General features: G+C 41.2%; 1 protein-coding gene across 1 annotated transcript; it reads right to left on the bottom strand.

Moving 5' to 3' along the window:
* Positions 1 to 1,931: 1,931 nt before the first annotated feature.
* Positions 1,932 to 5,998, bottom strand: acbp (Acyl-CoA-binding protein). Its single transcript, NM_001160694.2, is given in 4 exon segments — positions 1,932 to 2,467; positions 2,685 to 2,747; positions 2,848 to 2,965; positions 5,886 to 5,998. Coding segments are annotated over 4 exon segments (264 nt in total). The 5' UTR covers positions 5,895 to 5,998; the 3' UTR covers positions 1,932 to 2,393.
* Between the last annotated feature and the right edge of the window lie 15,008 nt (positions 5,999 to 21,006).

Raw genomic sequence — 21,006 nt, forward strand, 5'->3', positions numbered from 1 at the left:
CAGAGATCATACGTTCACCTACTTTGCGTCTCACAAAGACACAGCGGTTTGAACCAAAAATCTCACATTTGGACTCCTCAGACCAAAGGACAGATTTCCACTGGTCTAATGTCCATTGCTTGTGCTTCTTGGCCCAAGCAAGTCTCTTCTTATTAGTGTCCTTTAGTAGTGGTTTCTTTGCAGCAACTCAACCATGAAGGCCTGATTCCCGCAGTCTCCTCTGAACAGTTGATGTTGAGAGGTATCTGTTACTTGAACTCTGAAGCATTTATTTGGGCTGCAATTTCTGAGGCTGGTGATTCTAATGAACTTATCCTCTCCAGCAAAAGTAACTCAGGGTCTTCCTGTGGCGGTCCTCATGAGAGCTAGGTTCATCATAGTGCTTGATGGTTTTTGCGACTACTTGAAAAAACGTCCAAAGTCCTTGACATTTTCCAGATTACTTTAAGGTCAGTCAATGATGGACTGACATTTCTCTTAGCTTATTCGACCTGTTCTTGCCATAATATGGACTTGGTCTTTTACCAAATAGGGTTATCTTCTGTATACCACCCCTACCTTGTCACAACACAACTGATTTGCTCAAATGCATTAAGGGGGAAAAAAATGCTAAAATTGAACTTTTAGCAAGGCACACCTGTTAATTGAAATGAATTCCAAGTGACTACCTCAAAGCTAGTTGAGAATACCAAGAGTGTGCAAAGCTGTCATCATAATGGGTGGCTACTTTTGAAGAAATGTTAAAACAAATATAAATATTTTATATTAACACTTGTTTGGTTACTACATGATTCCATATGTGTTCATTGTTTGTCTTCACTATTATTCTACAATGTAGAAAATAGTAAAAATAAAGAAACCATTGAATGAGTAGGTGTGTCCAAACTTTTGACTGGTAATGTATGATTAACAAACATAAGTCTCCTCCTGGAATAAACTCAGAAGTCCCCTCCCTTAGTTATTCAGCCAGAATTGACTTATGTAGTTTTTTAGTTATTAGAAGTCCGGTCACGGGATACTTTGCTATCGCCAGGAGGAGACATGAAGGAAGAATGTTAATTCCATGAGTGCATGAGAGATTTTTGCGGCAAGAATATGGCCATTGTAGAGTCCCAATCCCACGCAATTATTTTATGAACGCACTCTGAGTAGAAACTTTGCCTCAAACAGTGAGAAAGCAGTGCAAAGTTCGACTTGCCTCCTGTGATCCACTGTTAGAGCCCCACAGTGGAGGTGTCATAATACCAATAAAACCTAGCGAATGAGAAACAGGTAAATTTCAAACTTACAAGACATTCAGAATTGTCAATTTTAAAGAAATGTAGACGATTTATTACTACGTTTAGCTAACATTAGTTAATCCAGACATTGTTACCTTTACCTCGATTCAGCAGTCTCGTCCAGATCATTATGGCATTTGTAGTTATGATAGCCACATTAGCAGCTAATTAGCATTTCATTTTTGGGGTAAATACAATATATTGGTAAGTCACTTTGTCCTGGAGAGATATACACAGTTATCAAAATGTCACGTGTGGTAAGCCTACACGAAACAGACCTTATTAAGTGTTTCTAAAATCCCCTCTGGGCAAAATCTAATGGTGGAAAAACAATTGGCATAATTTTCCTTGTTTGACCACTAGGTTTTATGGTACTGTATTGGTTAACTGATAAAAGCTAACCATTCCTACAAGAAGTATAAAGATATTGGGGAGCTGTCGGAAGCATTATTCAAGAAACGAGTGTTTCTCAAGACCTTTGTCCCAAGGAGATGGTGCAACAAAACAGGGTGGTAAAAATGGACAATAAAGTATTCTTCTTGATTTTAGTTTTATATTTACTGAATATACACATTTAGTTAAATGTGCGGAGTCAGACAAGTTAGTAAGATCTCATCACATGAAATAACCAAGCATGACAACAGAAATGTTAAAACAAATGTAGACTTTATGGAGTTCCTGGGCTGTACAACCAGTTCACTAGGAAATTGCTGGTGGAGGACGGCTTGACTCGGTCCGTAGCAGCGGCTTGTCGGTCCTGTATTCTCAACTTGACCATAGGTGGTCCACACTAGGCATACAGCGTTCGCATGCAATGCAGTCGCAAACATACCTGGGCCCAACACATATGTAAAATACATGAGGTGGGCTTGAGTTCTTGTTTTGTACCATTTGAATAGTCTAAAAAGTGCCAACTAAAATCACCCCGCAAGCTACTCCGCTAAACCAAGCACACCTCTAGAATTACAAAGTATTTTACATATGCATTTGCCCCAGGTCTTGTAGCAAATGGCATACTACTGGAATTTAAGGCATCTCACAGGGACGAGGTGTGGGCTGACCACAGAGGTCATGGTTCTACACTGCCAGCTGTCGAACCCAGTCAGTAGGTTCTTAGACTCCGTACTTCCCTTTAAGCTCCTCTACCAAGGCAATGTACTCCTTCCTGGCTTCCTCTTGGTTCTTTCCTATAAGAGGCACAAGGAAAAACACATTCATAAAACATGCTGATAACAGGTTACTGTTCAAAGATTGTCTGGCTCAACCAGTACACTTATGACTGTAAATGCATTGAGCTGAAGGGATCCACAGCTGTCTAAATCTGATTCCCTGCGAATTACAAATCACTTAAGGTGAACCGTGCCCTCTACAATCTAAATGTGGGCAGGACTACAGGAAACACACCTTTCTCCTTCTCCCAGGCGTCCCACTTGGCTTTCCCAGTGAAATCAAGCATCCCAGGACGAGCTTCAGAAACAAAGTAAAAAAACACAATCAACAGACTATACTCAATACAATGAGCCATCTACACTTGAGGGGTATCACAAAGCACTGGATGCTGGCTTACCGGTGTTGACGTCGCCCACTTTGGCCTGTTTGAACAGAGCATAAACCCTGAGCATCTCTGCATCTGCTGGTTTGGCCTTCAGCTGCTTCACCTCCTCTGCAGCCTTATCAAATTCTGCCTGGGTGGGATAGAAGCAAAATATGCGATTAAAGTCAGCTAAACAGAGAATGAAAAGCCTACACTGGAAAATGGCTGCTTCCAAGTGAAATTGGAGAGATATGATGGCTTTAGACATGAAAGGTTCCTGTACAATCTCATTGCAAAATGCCAGCAACCTTACAGCAGATCTATGTCAGAAAAAGGTTAAGCTAGATAATCACCGGATAGCAATTGAGTCAGCACTGGCGTACATTGAACCTTGATCTCATATAGGTCTATTTGGCTTAGCCTACAGACAGTAAAACTACATCAATGTCAAGATAACATTCCATTGTGAGCAACTGGAGACCAGAATGGCAGAACATAGAAACTGGCCTCAACCAGAACTACTGAGTATAGAAACAAATCATTGTTGCTGAAAAGGAGGTCTATTCTGCCAAGAAAGAAGAAAGAAAAAAAACAGGCCCCCCAGCAGTACAATGGTCCTCTGAGTGGGCTGAGCTTGAGCAACACTACAAAATGCCACACTGGATGTGCCACCCTGCCAACTGTGCCAAAGGGGGAAGAGAGACAAAACACTGGTTGCTTTTCCTTTTGTATAGCCTAAGAACATAGGCAGTCTGTTGCCTCCACTTATAGTTTAGCCATTATTAGTGTCACTGAAATGTTTGGTGTCAGATGGCCTGGATGTTGCTTTCACCCTGGTAAAATCACCCTGGTCAGAGTCCAAGTAGAGGTAATAACCTGGGGAAAGTACCCAACCCTTATCTGTACAGCCTCCAAGGCAGGTTTTAAAAGACAACACATTAAGTGTATTGGGGTTCCTGAGTGGCGCAGCGGTCTAAGGCACTGCATCTCAGTGCTAGAGGCATAAGTACAGACCCTGGTTTGATTCCAGGGTGTATCACAACCGGCCGTGATTGGGAGACCCATAGGGCCGCGCTCAATTGGCCCAGTGTCGTCCGGGTTAGGGTTTGGCCGGGGCAGGCCGTCATTGTAAATAAGAATTTGTTCTCAACTAACTTGCCTAGTTAGATAAGGGTTCAATAAAAAACATTCCCAAAAAGGTGTTGTGCATCTATTAGCTTTGCACCTGCTCACTCAGACATTGTAAATGTTATACACAAAACAGTTCCAGGGAAAAAGCTTTGCATTGCCCACCATTTACAGTCCTGCCAGATACAAACGCATTGTGTATCAATGCAAATATAATGCTCATTTGAGCCTAGGTCGATGCAGAGACAACCCGGCATGGTGCTTATGTATGAGAGTTTAGCAGCTAACTACAAATTAATCTGGCCTGAAGGTAATGGCTAAACAAACACATTATCTGAACTAAAAAAAAATAAAACAGCCAAGGTCTTGAGTTTTAATGTTGCAATATGTGTGAGGCAACACACTAAAAATGTGACCCAGCTAAAACCAATGTAATCTAATCTACTCAGCTAAACAACAGATATCCAATATGCTTTGGCCTCCGCTTCAATAGGAGGACAGAGATCAGGTTGCCAAACTCACTGATGAAAATATTATCTATCGTCCTGGCTACAACTCACCTGTGAACTTTTATAAGGGGGTATTCATTACGGAAACATTTACCGTTTTAAGAACCAAACGGAAGCAAGCAACGTAAGACGAGAGTTTCTATTTGACAAATTCAGTTAGGTTCCGCCCTGTTTCGTTAGCTTCCGTTTTAAGAAATGTTTTGCGACAGAATATGCGTAATGAATATGCCCCCAGGTGAGAGGCAGAGGGCATGAGCTGAAGGGACAAAGTACAAACCGGTAAAAATGAAATACTTACTTACAAGCCCTTAACCAACAATGCATTTAAGAAAAAATACCTAAAAAATCATTAAAGAGCAGCAGTAAAATAACAATAGCACGGTTATATACAGGGGGTACCAGTACAAAGTCAATGTGCGGGGGCACCGGTTAGTCGAGGTAATTGAGGTAATATGTACATGTAGGTAAAGTTATTAAAGTGAGTATGCATAGATAAAACAGAGTAGCGGGGGGCGCCATTTGATTAGATGTTCTGGAGTCTTATGGCTTGGGGTAGAAGCTGTTTAGAAGCCTCTTGGACCTATACATATTTAGGTATATGTAAACAGATATAACGTGACTAATTTATATATACATTCATTCCTCTAACCAGAAACACAGATGCTTGCCATTTGTTTTCTGCAAGTTGTTCAATAATGGGTTTATTAAATGGGAGTTTATCCTGCGTTCCGGGCGCGAGCCTTCGAGTGACCATGTGATTATAAGAGCTGCGCAAAACGGCAAAATGTCTTCATCCTATAAGAACAAGCTAGACTTTAGTCAACGTTAGATATAATTACTTTCACATGCTTCTTCTCACCAGGATATTACGCAAGCAATCATATACAACGGAGGCGCGTGTGAAGTCCACACACAATCAGTGCCTTGGGCTATGTCAAAGCCGCACCACACCCTTCAAGCAGGGTGACAGAAGTGCCAAAGCCAGGCAATCCTCTGGCACTCTGGTTTGCCAGTAACATTAGCTTGCTAGATATTGAGCTGCCAAACAAATGAAATAGTGGTTTCATCGGGTGGAAGCAAGGGCATTGCGCCTTTTTAAAGGCAATAACATTAATCAAGTTTAATTTAAAATTGCCACAAGACCGACGGGGATAACTAGTAACTAAGTTACTATAATTAGTGGTGCCAGGTCAAGTGCCAACTCCAGTTTGGCAAAAACGATACGCTCTTTACTTGTGTTCTAGCTAGTAGTAGGCTAATTTACCGTTAGCTGACAAAGCCTAGTCGACATGTTAGTGAAACTGCACTTGGACCAGGAAATCAAACCGCTGTCTGTGCGGGTCTCTACAATAATAATAATAATACAACTACCTATGCATGTTATGGTAACTAGCCACAATATAATGTAAAACAAAATACAAATTCGATCCAAACCTCAGACATGGTTTTCAATTCCTTTTGAAGGCCCTTAGTACAGTCACAGAACACTGCTGGCGTCCACAGCCCAGAACTAACGGAAAGGAGAGTAGACCGTTCCTAATGTGTGTATCGTGAGCAACAGCGTGAGCAACAATAGTGGAATCGGCGGTTCGCCTTAAAAATAAAAGTCACCCATTGAAACATGCAAACGGATAAAGTGCCCAACGTTCTGAAGTCTATACATTCACAGTGCGATTGTGTCAAATTAACTACTTATTGTATTTTATTGAATGTATATAACATTCCGACCTTGTTTAGCGTTATCGGTTTGCATCGGTATTGGTATCGGTATATCAATTCGGGACTTTTATTTTGAAGGCAAACCGCCGACTATTGTTGCTAATGTTTACTCACGACACCGTGATCTGTTCCTCCAAGCGTTTCGCTAATGTGCGAGGCGATACCGCCCCTCAATTCCATTGGTAGATTTAACGAATGACATTCACGCAACATCTCGGTTAGTTGGGGTGAGTAAAGGTAACCAATCAAATCCCTCAATTCATTGGCACGAGTAGTGGTCCCACTAAAGTAGGGCACGGGGTCATGGGGATGTGTGTCTGCAACAATTAAATATGTATCTCTACTAAAGACAACACAGTCTTCTCCAATAGGTCGTTATCATTAAAACGTCACAAATAGGTGAAGAACGTTCGATTGGCCTGCTTTCCCGGCAAGGAGATCGATCACCAGCGCCGCTAAAACCACTGACATTTTTTAAAACATTTTTATTTTACCTTTATTTAACCAGGTAGGCAAGTTGAGAACAAGTTCTCATTTACAATTGCGACCTGGCCAAGATAAAGCAAAGCAGTTGGACAGATACAACGACACAGAGTTACACATGGAGTAAAACAAACATACAGTCAATAATACAGTATAAACAAGTCTATATACAATGTGAGCAAATGAGGTGAGAAGGGAGGTAAAGGCAAAAAAGGCCATGGTGGCAAAGTAAATACAATATAGCAAGTAAAACACTGAAATGGTAGTTTTGCAATGGAAGAATGTGCAAAGTAGAAATACAAATAATGGGGTGCAAAGGAGCAAAATAAATAAATAAATTAAATACAGTTGGGAAAGAGGTAGTTGTTTGGGCTAAATTATAGGTGGGCTATGTACAGGTGCAGTAATCTGTGAGCTGCTCTGACAGTTGGTGCTTAAAGCTAGTGAGGGATATAAGTGTTTCCAGTTTCAGAGATTTTTGTAGTTCGTTCCAGTCATTGGCAGCAGAGAACTGGAAGAAGAGGCGGCCAAAGAAAGAATTGGTTTTGGGGGTGACTAGAGAGATATACCTGCTGGAGCGTGTGCTACAGGTGGGAGATGCTATGGTGACCAGCGAGCTGAGATAAGGGGGGACTTTACCTAGCAGGGTCTTGTAGATGACATGGAGCCAGTGGGTTTGGCGACGAGTATGAAGCGAGGGCCAGCCAACGAGAGCGTACAGGTCGCAATGGTGGGTAGTATATGGGGCTTTGGTGACAAAACGGATTGCACTGTGATAGACTGCATCCAATTTGTTGAGTAGGGTTTTGGAGGCTATTTTGTAAATGACATCGCCAAAGTCGAGGATTGGTAGGATGGTCAGTTTTACAAGGGTATGTTTGGCAGCATGAGTGAAGGATGCTTTGTTGCGAAATAGGAAGCCAATTCTAGATTTAACTTTGGATTGGAGATGTTTGATATGGGTCTGGAAGGAGAGTTTACAGTCTAACCAGACACCTAAGTATTTGTAGTTGTCCACGTATTCTAAGTCAGAGCCGTCCAGAGTAGTGATGTTGGACAGGCGGGTAGGTGCAGGTAGCGATCAGTTGAAGAGCATGCATTTAGTTTTACTTGTATTTAAGAGCAATTGGAGGCCACGGAAGGAGAGTTGTATGGCATTGAAGCTTGCCTGGAGGGTTGTTAACACAGTGTCCAAAGAAGGGCCGGAAGTATACAGAATGGTGTCGTCTGTGTAGAGGTGGATCAGAGACTCACCAGCAGCAAGAGCGACCTCATTGATGTATACAGAGAAGAGAGTCGGTCCAAGAATTGAACCCTGTGGCACCCCCATAGAGACTGCCAGAGGTCCGGACAGCAGACCCTCCGATTGCCTGCTGTTTTAAGTGATTGTTAAATAAATTAACTTTTTGGTTGTAATATCATCACCACTTGGAGAGCATGGTCAGAACCACCTTTCCGAATATTCCATGCAAAACAATTGCGCACATTTAGCTTAAAGTTAATACGAGAAACTGCACGCTTTTCATGATCAGTAAACATCAATAGGGGAGGTGCATGAAAATGCGGCCCACATACACTTACAACAAATTCCTTTTTTTTGCTAAATTCGCCTTATTGTACATTGCTCTCTTGTTACCTTTTTTGTATGTTCAAAAGCACACTATACACATTGCGCCAATTTTAGCTTCAAGGTGCCAGCAATTAGAAAAAACGAAAAAGTAGATTGTGCTGATTTATTGGGGGGCATTGAACCATGTCTCGCGCTGTAGTTAAAACATTCAGCGGACAGGGTTTTCCCTAATTACCAGAGCCACAAAGGTCAAATTGGCTAGATTAAAAATAAAAAAAATACAAACAGCAGGTTTTTAGTCTTTAATAGAAAGGTTTGAGTTAGGCATACGTTTACCAGTGTGGTTAAGGTTAGGTTTAAAATCAAACTTTTGAAGATAAATTGTAGAAATGGGCGGGGTTTATGACTTTGTGGCTGTGGTAACTAGTGACGACCAGTATAGTGATAAAATTATGTAATATCTGAATTCCAACATCTTTATGCACGTTCGTAATGGATCATGTAATTCCAAATCGGCTGTGTGAGGGTATCCTTATGATATCTCTCATCGAATTTTAAAATAATTTTTGCATTGTAATTTCAGAAAATGTCCATAATATATTTGCAATAGTAGTGGAATAATTGTTTCACAGTATTACTTAAGCAGCAGTGTTTTGATTGGCTGTGATATTCACTCATTAATTAATCCTGCTGGACCAGCATCCGTTGTCAAAATGAGAAAGCTTTTTTGGCTTTGGTGCTGTGTTCTTCTTTGGTGGGGTTTAACAGAAGTTGGCATCCAATGTGTTGCATTAGTGCCACCAACAGGACTGGAGTATAAATACATCCATTATACTTTGATACACGTGTAAAAGGAAAACATTTACCCTGCCAACTAACCCCCTATACTCATAAAAAAGGCACTACCCCATTCCCCTATTTGAACCCTATCTGATCCTACACCAGGCCAACGCCGTGGGGGGACAGGACACTACCATTCAACACTCGTTTGCAGTAAAATCTCGTTGTATTTTTTTCCCCACCATTATTTAACCAGGTAGGCCAGTTGAGAACAAGTTCTCATTTACATCTGTGACTTGGCCAAGATAAAGCAAAGCAGTGTGACAAAAAAACAACACAGAGTTACACATGGGATAAGCAAAAGTACAGTCAATAACACAATATAAATCTATATACAGTGTGTGCAAATATCAAGGAGGTAAGGCAATAAATAGGACAATAGTAGTGAAGTAATTACAATTTAGCAAATTAACACTGGAGTGATAGATGTGCAGATGATGATGTGCAAGTAGAAATACTGGTGTGCAAAAGAGCAAAACAAGTCAATATAAACAATATGGGGATGAGGTAGGTAGTTGGATGGGCTATTTACAGATGGGCTGTGTACAGCTGCAGCGATCGGTAAGCTGCTCAGATAGCTGATGTTTAAAGTTAGTGAGGGAGATGTAAGTATCCAACTTTTGCAACTTTTGATTTTGCAATTCGTTCCTGTCATTGGCAGCAGAGAAGGTATTTTTGGTCATAAGTTGTAGTAGCAGCAACATTATGTACAAAATAAGTTTTAAATAAAAGAGTTACAAACAATGTAAAAATGTTTTTAAAAATATATAGCACAGATGGTTAGGAGCCCGTAAAACGGCAGCCATCTCGACCGGCACCAAATGTCATCATTGCAATAGTTTTTCCAACGTTAATTTTATCGCCTGATGTAGCATTTTCACCTATTAATTTGAATATTTTTGGAATCGTTGTCTCAGCCTCTTATGTACACGATGACATCGTCGGCATACAGAGATATCTTGTGTTCATTTGGCCCCACCATTCCGCCAGAGGTTCTATACTAAGGGAAAATATCAGACAATTTCCTTGTTGTAACGAAAAGGTTTTTATTACAGTGCAATACGTTTATCTGGTTTGTCTTTTAACTTTAGTTTTAGGGATACCGGACTATGATCTGAGATGGTGATGTTATTAATCATATAGTTTTCTACCTGATGAGCTTAAGGTCTGAGTGATAAGAAAGTATATCCGAGAGTAAGTTCCATGAGGATTTGAAAAGAAAGTATAAGATTTTGTTGTTGGTTTTAACTTTCTCCAAATATCAATAAACCCCTGTTCTTCAAAAGTGAAATTGAACTGCTCTTGACATTTTTAATATGGGACCATCTGGTCGTGACTTGTCCAAATGTGGAGATAATGGACAAATCTTTTTTTTTTTGCAATTAAAGTCACCTCCAACATACAATGTGTATTTGAATGCTTAGCAATCTCTAAGAAACATCTACTAATCAATTGTGGGGAATCATCATTTGGTGCATACAAATAAGCAAAAGTTAAATGTATAACAAACTGACCCTCTGAATCAGTTACCAATAATTTTGCACGCCCAATTTTTCAGTTTTTGATTTGTTAAAAAAGTTTGAAATATCCAATAAATGTCGTTCCACTTCATGATTGTGTCCCACTTGTTGTTGATTCTTCACAAAAAAATACAGTTTTATATCTTTATGTTTGAAGCCTGAAATGTGGCAAAAGGTCGCAAAGTTCAAGGGGGCCGAATACTTTCGTAAGGCACTGTAAGAAACAAAAAAGGGGTGTAGTCCATAAACCTGCCTGGATGAGACATTCCCTACACCCCGTTATAAACTATGAATTATAAACTGGGTGGTTCGAGTCCTGAATGCTGATTGGCTGACAACCGTGCTATATCAGACCCTATACCACGGGTATGACAAAAATTTTATTTTTACTGCTCTAATTACATTGGTAACCAGTTTATAATAGCAATAAGGCACCTCAGGGGTTTGTGGTATATTGCTAATATACCATGGCTAAGGGCTGTATCCAGGCACTCCGTATTGTGTTGTGATTAGCAGCCCTTAGCTGTGGTATATTGGCCATATACCACACCCCCTCGTGCCTTATTGCTTAAATATAGTCCAATGGCCTATTAAATGTTTTCCCAACTCAAATAATATTAGGCTATAAGAAAACAGAACGCCAAAAAAATACAAGCATATCCAGGCGGGTAAATTTACTGTCTCTCATTCCAAAGCAGGCTGTCCTAAACAGTAAGGGTTAAATGCTGGAAATGAAATGTAATCCAAAAGCATTGTCTAAATCAATAAAGGATCAGCACATTTTTTATAAATATTTTCAGTAACCTACATTTGGGTGGCCTATATGTAATTGCCATAAAACAACGTATAAAAATAAATAATCTTTCCTCTATATCCTACTAAAAGAGAAAGTGGGAATGAGGAAAGCAGGCACTTCTGTTTTTTTTCCAGATTAAATAATTACTTTATCATCCCGGCAAACTCTAGGCTAATAAATTTAAATTCCTTAATAAGAAGAAGGGGTCACTTCAGTAGTCAATGTGGATGGAGAATGTTCCGCAGTAGATTTAGGATACTTCTTGTGCCTTGAGTCCTTCTGTCTCTCACTCCTTCTGGACCCAACAATTTGCCACATAGTCAGCATATTTTTCCGGACCCTGTCCTCGGGTCTGGAAAGTGCTGTAATCCCAATGGAGCGCAGGTAGGACTCGGCATCAAGTATGTGATGTTTTTGGCTGCTCTTGATCTCGTCATAATCTTTTCTCTTCCTCAACAGCTCTGCAGAATAGTCATTGAAGATTGATATGCGCTTGTCCTTGTAGAATAGTTCTCGACAGCTGCATTATCCCCTGTTTTGTTGAGACGGCGCACGATGATAGCGCTGGGCCTCTGTGTCCTTCGCTCCGGGCCTGCTCCGGGCTGCATTTGCCGTTCTGTGGGCCCTTTACATGACCAAAGGTGTAGCTTTATCGATTTCTAAGACCTCCCTCAGCATCTTGTCCACAAATGTAGACATTTTCTGCCCCCTTTCTGCATTGGTTTTGACCCGCAAAATTTGAATATATTGAATATTTATATCACTTGTTGGCCTATCCCTCTGTACTGGTGTAGATCTACTCACATCACTCCTCTCAGGATCCCTCCTCCTTGCCCCATCTTCCTCTACTTTCTTCACTGCCTCAGCACACGACAACTTCAGCCCCATGTGCACCCCAACAATTAACACATACCGCTTCTTTCCCGAATGCTACACATACTGTACCTTTGTCTCGTGCCCTTCTGCACACTTCTCACACCTAGGAACCTCCCTCCTACACACTGCTTCCACATGGAAATAAGCTTTACATCTGTAACAATGTATTCGGTACAAAAGCTGGTACGGGATAACTGATATATCCCAACATCACTTTGTCTGGCAAATTACAAAGCACCTAACTCCATTTTTATCCACTCTGAAACCACAAATGGATCAGCCAAAAGGCAAGGGTCCACTTTTGCCAAAAATGTCACTCCTACTACTGTCATCTTTATCCTGAGTGCAAGCCTTGGACTCCCGAGAACTTCACCACACCTACCACCTCCGATACTTCTCCCTCAGTCACTTACATTTCTCTTCCTGTCTTCAATTCGGTCGGTGTACAGCTCACTCTGCTTACAGTTTCTACCATTCTTCAACAAACCATCTCCATTTTCCCCTACATTTTGTACCAATTCAAGATCCCCCCCTCTTCCTCCCTCTCTCTCTTCGACCTCCACTGCCTCTCTTTTATCCCCATTCCTCCTCCGTAATCCAAGTATACGTCTCCTTATGATAATAATACACTTCTCCTGACATACAGTGGATTCGGAAAGTATTCAGACCCCTTGACGTTATCCATACTTTGTTACATTACAGCCTTATTCTAAAATTGATTAAATAAAGGTTTTTACTCCTCAATTGACACACAATACCCCATAACAACAAAGCGAAAACAGGTTTAGATATTTTTGCAAGTTTATTAAACATTTCAAATGGATACCTTATTTACATAAGTATTCAGACCCTTTGCTATGAGATTTGAAATTGAGCTCAGGTGCATCTTGATTCCATTGATCATCATTGAAATGTTTCTACAACTTGATTGGAGTCCACCTGTGGTAAATTCAATTGATTGGACATGATTTGGAAAGGCACAGACCTGTCTATTTAAGGTCCCACAGTTAACAGTGGATGTCAGAGCAAAAAACAAGCCATGAGGTTGAAGGAATTGTCCATAGAGCTCTGAGACAGGATTGTGTTGAGGCACAGATCTGGGGAAGGGTACATTTCTGCAGCATTGATGGTCCCCAAGAACACAGTCACCTCCATCATTCATAAATGACAAACAAGATTCTCTGCTCTGATGAAACCCAGATTGAACTCTTTGGCCTGAATGCCAAGCGTCACGTCTGGAGGAAACCTGGCACCATTCCTACGGTGAAGCATGGTGGTGGCAGCATCATGCCGTGGGGATGTTTTTCAGCGGCAGGGACTGGGAGACTAGTCAGGACTGAGGGAAAGATGAAAATATATATAAATATATGCATTTTTATGAATCCTTAGGCCTTCTCTGATGGCGAAGAAGGCCCTGATGGTTCCCCACTAACTGATACTGTGTAGTCATTGTTGTGGGGGGTCCGTGGGTGTCTTTTGTCCCTTTCTTTAGAATACTCATGTCTTACTCATACTCCAATGTATACTGAGATTTTTTTATATAAATATGAACTTTACCGAACAAAACATACATGTATTGTGTAACATGAAGTCCTGTGAGTGTCATCTGATGAAGATCATCAAAGGTTAGTGATTCATTCTATCTCTATTTCTGCTTTTTGTGACTCCACTCTTTGGCTGGAAAAATGGCTGTGTGTTTTTGTGACTTGGCTCTGACCTAACATAATTGTTTGTGGTGCTGTCGCTGTAAAGCCTATTTGAAATCAGACACTATGGTGGGATTAACAACAAGATTACCTTTAAAATGGTATGAGATACTTGTATGTTTGAGGAATTTTAATTATGAGATTTCTGTTGTTTTGAATTTTGCGCCCTACACTTTCACTGGCTGTTGTCATATCGATCCCGTTAACGGGATTTCAGCCCTAAGAAGATTTATATACTATAATAATGGAATATAATATATAAATTCTATTATTTTAAATGGCCAATTTGGGTGCAATCAGTTAGATTAATTTCTGAGATCAAATTATATTTCAACAAAATAATGTTTCAGGAATACTAATTTGATCTGTATCTAACTACAGAAAAGATTAGAGAACTATCTGAGATGGTGGGTGTCATGGCTTGTTAAAATGACATGGAACGACACTTTAGATACTGTAGCTATGCCCAGCGAGGCTGGAATTTATCCAGTTTGTGAAAAATTCAAAATATGTTACCACTTGAGCCGGTCTACCACCCCCTTCAAGAAGTTTGTCTATGGTATGTTATGGCTGTATTTTAGTGGCTTCTGCCAACTTCCAATTATTCCCCTACCATTGGCATGGCCCCTATGGTCCTGCCCATAAACACTTGTTATTGATGGTAGGGTTTAGGAGGCGATTATGGTCTGGGAAAGATGCCAGCACACTTCCAAATTATCCTTCACTAAACGTTGTTGCACCCATTGGCATGCATTCTTGATAAATGCAGTACATTGATTTGATGTCTTAAATTCTACATAATATATCATTTTAAGGCATGATGAAGATCATCCACCAGGCACACGGAGCAAAGGTATCCTTCTCTTTTTGACATCTTACATAATTCATATACACAATAACCCTGTTAAATCTGGCCCATTTGTTTCTTCTAGATAATTGTATTTTATAAATCCAATCAAAAATATTGATTTCCTGTTTGCAGATGAACAAGTTGGTGATGAGTTTGGAGGACGATCAAATCAAATCAAATCAAATTTATTTCTATAGCCCTTCGTACATCAGCTGATATCTCAAAGTGCTGTACAGAAACCCAGCCTAAAACCCCAAACAGCAAGCAATGCAGGTGTAGAAGCACGGTGGCTAGGAAAAACTCCCTAGAAAGGCCAAAACCTAGGAAGAAACCTAGAGAGGAACCAGGCTATGTGGGGTGGCCAGTCCTCTTCTGGCTGTGCCGGGTGGAGATTATAACAAAACATGGTCAAGATGTTCAAATGTTCATAAATGACCAACATGGTCGAATAATAATAAGGCAGAATAGTTGAAACTGGAGCAGCAGCACAGTCAGGTGGACTGGGGACAGCAAGGAGTCATCATGTCAGGTATTCCTGGGGCATGGTCCTAGGGCTCAGGTCCTCCGAGAGAGAGAAAGAAAGACAGAATTAGAGAGAGCATATGTGGGATGGCCAGTCCTCTTCTGGCTGTGCCGGGTGGAGATTATAACAGAACATGGCCAAGATGTTCAAATGTTCATAAATGACCAGCATGGTCGAATAATAATAAGGCAGAACAGTTGAAACTGGAGCAGCAGCACAGCCAGGTGGACTGGGGACAGCAAGGAGTCATCATGTCAGGTAGTCCTGGGGCATGGTCTTAGGGCTCAGGTCCTCCGAGAGAGAGAAAGAGAGAAGGAGAGAATTAGAGAACGCACACTTAGATTCACACAGGACACCAAATAGGACAGGAGAAGTACTCCAGATATAACAAACTGACCCTAGCCCCCCGACACATAAACTACTGCAGCATAAATACTGGAGGCTGAGACAGGAGGGGTCAGGAGACACTGTGGCCCACTCCGAGGACACCCCCGGACAGGGCCAAACAGGAAGGATATAACCCCACCCACTTTGCCAAAGCACAGCCCCCACACCACTAGAGGGATATCTTCAACCACCAACTTACCATCCTGAGACAAGGCTGAGTATAGCCCACAAAGACCTCCGCCACGGCACAACCCAAGTGACAAGCTCACGATGACAAGCTCATTCTTGACCTGGCATAGTCATCTTCTTTTGTGCACATACTGTACACTTGTTGACCAAAGTGTGTGCTATGTTATTTATGAGTAGTAACTGTACATTCAGTCAACATCCTGGTAATGAAATGTTGTCAAAACAGATGGCCCTGTTTTATGCCTGTTTTTGTTGTAGTGGCAAATTAAACAGAATTGGCCATCTTCGGGAAAGAGGATTATGAGCTCCTTTTAAAGTCAACCCCCAACCCACCTGGTGGTGACGGGTGTTTACTGGCCTTCATTCACCATGGGAGAGGTGATTCAGATCTGACATGGAGGATACACATGGATGGAAGATGGAAGGGGGATCCTTTCGATTCTGCACCTGTTTCTTTACCGTTATGCTCACATCCTTGTGGTCTCTTTCCCTTCACATTTCTCACTGTCAATATTGAATGATAATTCTTCAGGGTTTACCAGTGAAATGTCTATGCCACATCTGCATACCAACCATTTGATCTCAATCAGTTTCATGGGGGATATGCATTTAGATCTTGAGTTATACAGTGTTGTTTCGAAGTAGCCTACAATGTTGTTTTGAATTATGTATTGTACGATGAGTGAATTTTAGAGCAGAGGGTGTTAACAAACTGTATCATAGCCTACCTGTGTATTTTGCATAGTGACGGGTATTCCCCCCTCACCACGGAGCGCCACATCACTGTCTGTCTTAGTAGCCTACTCTCTGTATAGCAAATGTATCATTAGAACTTAGTAGCCTATTTTTTGCTCCAGCTGAGGTAGAATCTGTTTAACGTTAGCTTCTTACTTCATCCTTTTTGGATAAGGAATATTAGCCAGAGACCTTCAACGTTACTGCAATAGAAGTCTCTGCCGGCAGCTAGCCACCTGACTGACATATCAGTAAGCGACTACCAGTTGTGCACTCATTCTCAGAGAGACAGTTTTTGTTTGTTTGGGGGATGTCTGTAGACATAGCAGGAGTCATGGGACGTTTTTAAAATTGCCTTTTGTCCGGCATCTCGCGAACACACTGTCATCTGCGTCTCTAGTTTTGCCTACTTCTCTAGTGCCCCATGGTGCACGTTTTGGTTATTGCCCTAGCACTACACAGCTGATTCAAATAAACAACTCATCACCAAGCTTTGATTATTTGAATCAGTTGTGTAGTGCTAGGGCAACAACAAAAAAAACATTTTTTCTTAAAATTCAACTAACTGGATTTATATCAACTTCGTCAAACACCATAAAAGACATTCAATTTTTACAATTATTGTCCAAGTGGTTAATTAAAGTTATTGTTTTATTTTTAGATTCTAATATTAGATTACTCCGATACAGTGCCTTCGGAAAGTATTCAGACCCCTTGACTCTTTATTATTCTAAAATTGATAAAAAAAAACAATCCTCACTATTCAGACCCTTTCCTATGAGACTCGATGTTGATCTCAGGTGCATCCTTGAGATATTTCTACAACTTGATTGGAGTCCACCTGTGGTAAATTAAATTGATTGGACATAATTTGGAAATGCACTCAACTGTCACTAAAATGATCCACAGTTGACAGTGCATGTCACAGCAAAAAACAAGCAATGAGGTCGGCAGGTAGCCTAGTGGTTAGAGCGTTGGGCCAGTAATTGAAAGGTTGCTGGATCAAATCCCTGAGCTGACAAGGTAAAAATCTGTCGTTCTACCCCTGAACAAGGCAGTTAACCCACTGTTTTCCCGGTAGGCTGTCATTGTAAATAAGAATTTGTTCTTAACTGACTTGCCTAGTTAAATAAATACAGTGCCTTGCGAAAGTATTCGGCCCCCTTGAACTTTGCGGCCTTTTGCCACATTTCAGGCTTCAAACATAAAGATATAAAACTGTATTTTTTTGTGAAGAATCAACAACAAGTGGGACACAATCATGAAGTGGAACGACATTTATTGGATATTTCAAACTTTTTTAACAAATCAAAAACTGAAAAATTGGGCGTGCAAAATTATTCAGCCCCCTTAAGTTAATACTTTGTAGCGCCACCTTTTGCTGCGATTACAGCTGTAAGTCGCTTGGGGTATGTCTCTATCAGTTTTGCACATCGAGAGACTGACATTTTTTCCCATTCCTCCTTGCAAAACAGCTCGAGCTCAGTGAGGTTGGATGGAGAGCATTTGTGAACAGCAGTTTTCAGTTCTTTCCACAGATTCTCGATTGGATTCAGGTCTGGACTTTGACTTGGCCATTCTAACACCTGGATATGTTTATTTTTGAACCATTCCATTGTAGATTTTGCTTTATGTTTTGGATCATTGTCGTGTTGGAAGACAAATCTCCGTCCCAGTCTCAGGTCTTTTGCAGACTCCATCAGGTTTTCTTCCAGAATGGTCCTGTATTTGGCTCCATCCATCTTCCCATCAATTTTAACCATCTTCCCTGTCCCTGCTGAAGAAAAGCAGGCCCAAACCATGATGCTGCCACCACCATGTTTGACAGTGGGGATGGTGTGTTCAGCTGTGTTGCTTTTACGCCAAACATTACATTTTGCATTGTTGCCAAAAAGTTCAATTTTGGTTTCATCTGACCAGAGCACCTTCTTCCACATGTTTGGTGTGTCTCCCAGGTGGCTTGTGGCAAACTTTAAACAACACTTTTTATGGATATCTTTAAGAAATGGCTTTCTTCTTGCCACTCTTCCATAAAGGCCAGATTTGTGCAATATAGGACTGATTGTTGTCCTATGGACAGAGTCTCCCACCTCAGCTGTAGATCTCTGCAGTTCATCCAGAGTGATCATGGGCCTCTTGACTGCATCTCTGATCAGTCTTCTCCTTGTATGAGCTGAAAGTTTAGAGGGACGGCCAGGTCTTGGTAGATTTGCAGTGGTCTGATACTCCTTCCATTTCAATATTATCGCTTGCACAGTGCTCCTTGGGATGTTTAAAGCTTGGGAAATCTTTTTGTATCCTAATCCAGCTTTAAACTTCTTCCCAACAGTATCTCGGACCTGCCTGGTGTGTTCCTTGTTCTTCATGATGCTCTCTGCGCTTTTAACGGACCTCTGAGACTATCACAGTGCAGGTGCATTTATACGGAGACTTGATTACACACAGGTGGATTGTATTTATCATCATTAGTCATTTAGGTCAACATTGGATCATTCAGAGATCCTCACTGAACTTCTGGAGAGAATTTGCTGCACTGAAAGTAAAGGGGCTGAATAATTTTGCACACCCAATTTTTCAGTTTTTGATTTGTTAAAAAAGTTTGAAATATCCAATAAATGTTGTTCCACTTCATGATTGTGTCCCACTTGTTGTTGATTCTTCACAAAAAAATACAGTTTTATATCTTTATGTTTGAAGTCTGAAATGTGGCAAAAGGTCGCAAAGTTCAAGGGGCCCGAATACTTTCGCAAGGCACTGTAAATAAAAATATCAAAGTAATTGTCCGTAGAGCTCAGAGACAGGATTGTGTCGAGGCACAGATCTAGGGAAGTGCACCAAAAAAGTCTGCAGCATTGAAGGTTCCCAAGAACACAGTGGCCTCCATCATTCTTAAATGGAAGATGTTTTCAGGGACTGGGAGACTATTCAGGATCGAGGGAAAGATAAACAGAGACGTCCTTGATGAGAACTTGCTCCAGAGCGAAGAATGGGAGAAACTCCCCGAATACAGGTGTGCCAATCTTGTCATACCAAGAAAGACTGGAGGCTGTAGTCCCTGCAAACAGTGCTTCATCAAAGCCTGAATACTTACGGAAATACTTACAGAAATCTGAAATTGCTGTTTTTTTGTATATATTAGCAAACATTTCTAAAAACCTGTTTTTGCTTTGTCATCATGGGGTGTAGATTGAGGTAAAAAAAAAAAAACGTAACAAGGCTGTAACATAATAACATTTGGAAAAAGTCTGAATACTTTCTGAAGGCACTGTATGCTTGGGGCAAATACAACACAACACTTAACCACTCTTCATATTTTCAAGGTTGGTGGCGGCTGCATCATGTTGATGTTATGCTTGTCATCGGCAAGGACCTGGAAGTTTTTAGGGTGAAAAGAAGCAGAATAGTGCTAAGCACAAGCAGAGATTGAGATCTGGAGACTGGCTAGGCCACTCCAGGACCGTGAAATGCTTCTTACGAAGCCACTCCTTCGTTGCCCGGGCTGTGTGTTTGGGATCATTGTCATGCTGAAAGATCCAGCCACGTTTCATCTTCAATGCCCTTGCTGATGGAAGGAGGTTTTCACTCAAAATCTCACGATACATGGCCCCATTCATTATTTCCTTTACATGGATCAGTCGTTCTGGTCCCTTTGCAGAAAAACAGCCCCAAAGCATAATGTTTCCACCCCCATGCTTCACAGTAGGTATGGTGTTCTTTGGAAGCATTCTTTGTCCTCCAAACACGACGAGTTGAGTTTTTACCAAAAAGTTATATTTTGGTTTCATCTGACCATATGACATTCTCCCAATCTTCTTCTGGATCATCCAAATGCTCTCTAGCAAACTTCAGACGGGCCTGGACATGTACTGGCTTAAGCAGGGGGACACGTCTGGCACTGCAGGATTTGAGTCCCTGGCGGCGTAGTGTGTTACTGATGGTAGGCTTTGTTACTTTGGTCCCAGCTCTCTGTAGGTCATTCACTAGTTCCCCCCGTGTGGTTCTGGGATTTTTGCTCACCGTTCTTGTGATAATTTTGCCCCCACGGGGTGAGATCTTGCGTGGAGCCCCAGATTGAGGGAGATTATCAGTGGTCTTGTATGTCTTCCATTTCCTAATAATTGCTCCCACAGTTGATTTCTTCAAACCAAGCTGCTTACTTACCTATTGCAGATTCAGTCTTCCCAGCCTGGTGCAGGTCTACAATTTTGTTTCTGGTGTCCTTTGACAGCTCTTTGGTCTTGGCCGTAGTGGAGTTTGGAGTGTGACTGTTTGAGGTTGTGGACAGGTGTCTTTTATACTGATAACAAGTTCAAACAGGTGCCATTAATACAGGTAATGAGTGGAGGACAGAGGAGCCTCTT

This window comes from Oncorhynchus mykiss, chromosome 22 (assembly GCF_013265735.2).
Source record: "Oncorhynchus mykiss isolate Arlee chromosome 22, USDA_OmykA_1.1, whole genome shotgun sequence".
Classification (NCBI taxonomy): domain Eukaryota; kingdom Metazoa; phylum Chordata; class Actinopteri; order Salmoniformes; family Salmonidae; genus Oncorhynchus; species Oncorhynchus mykiss.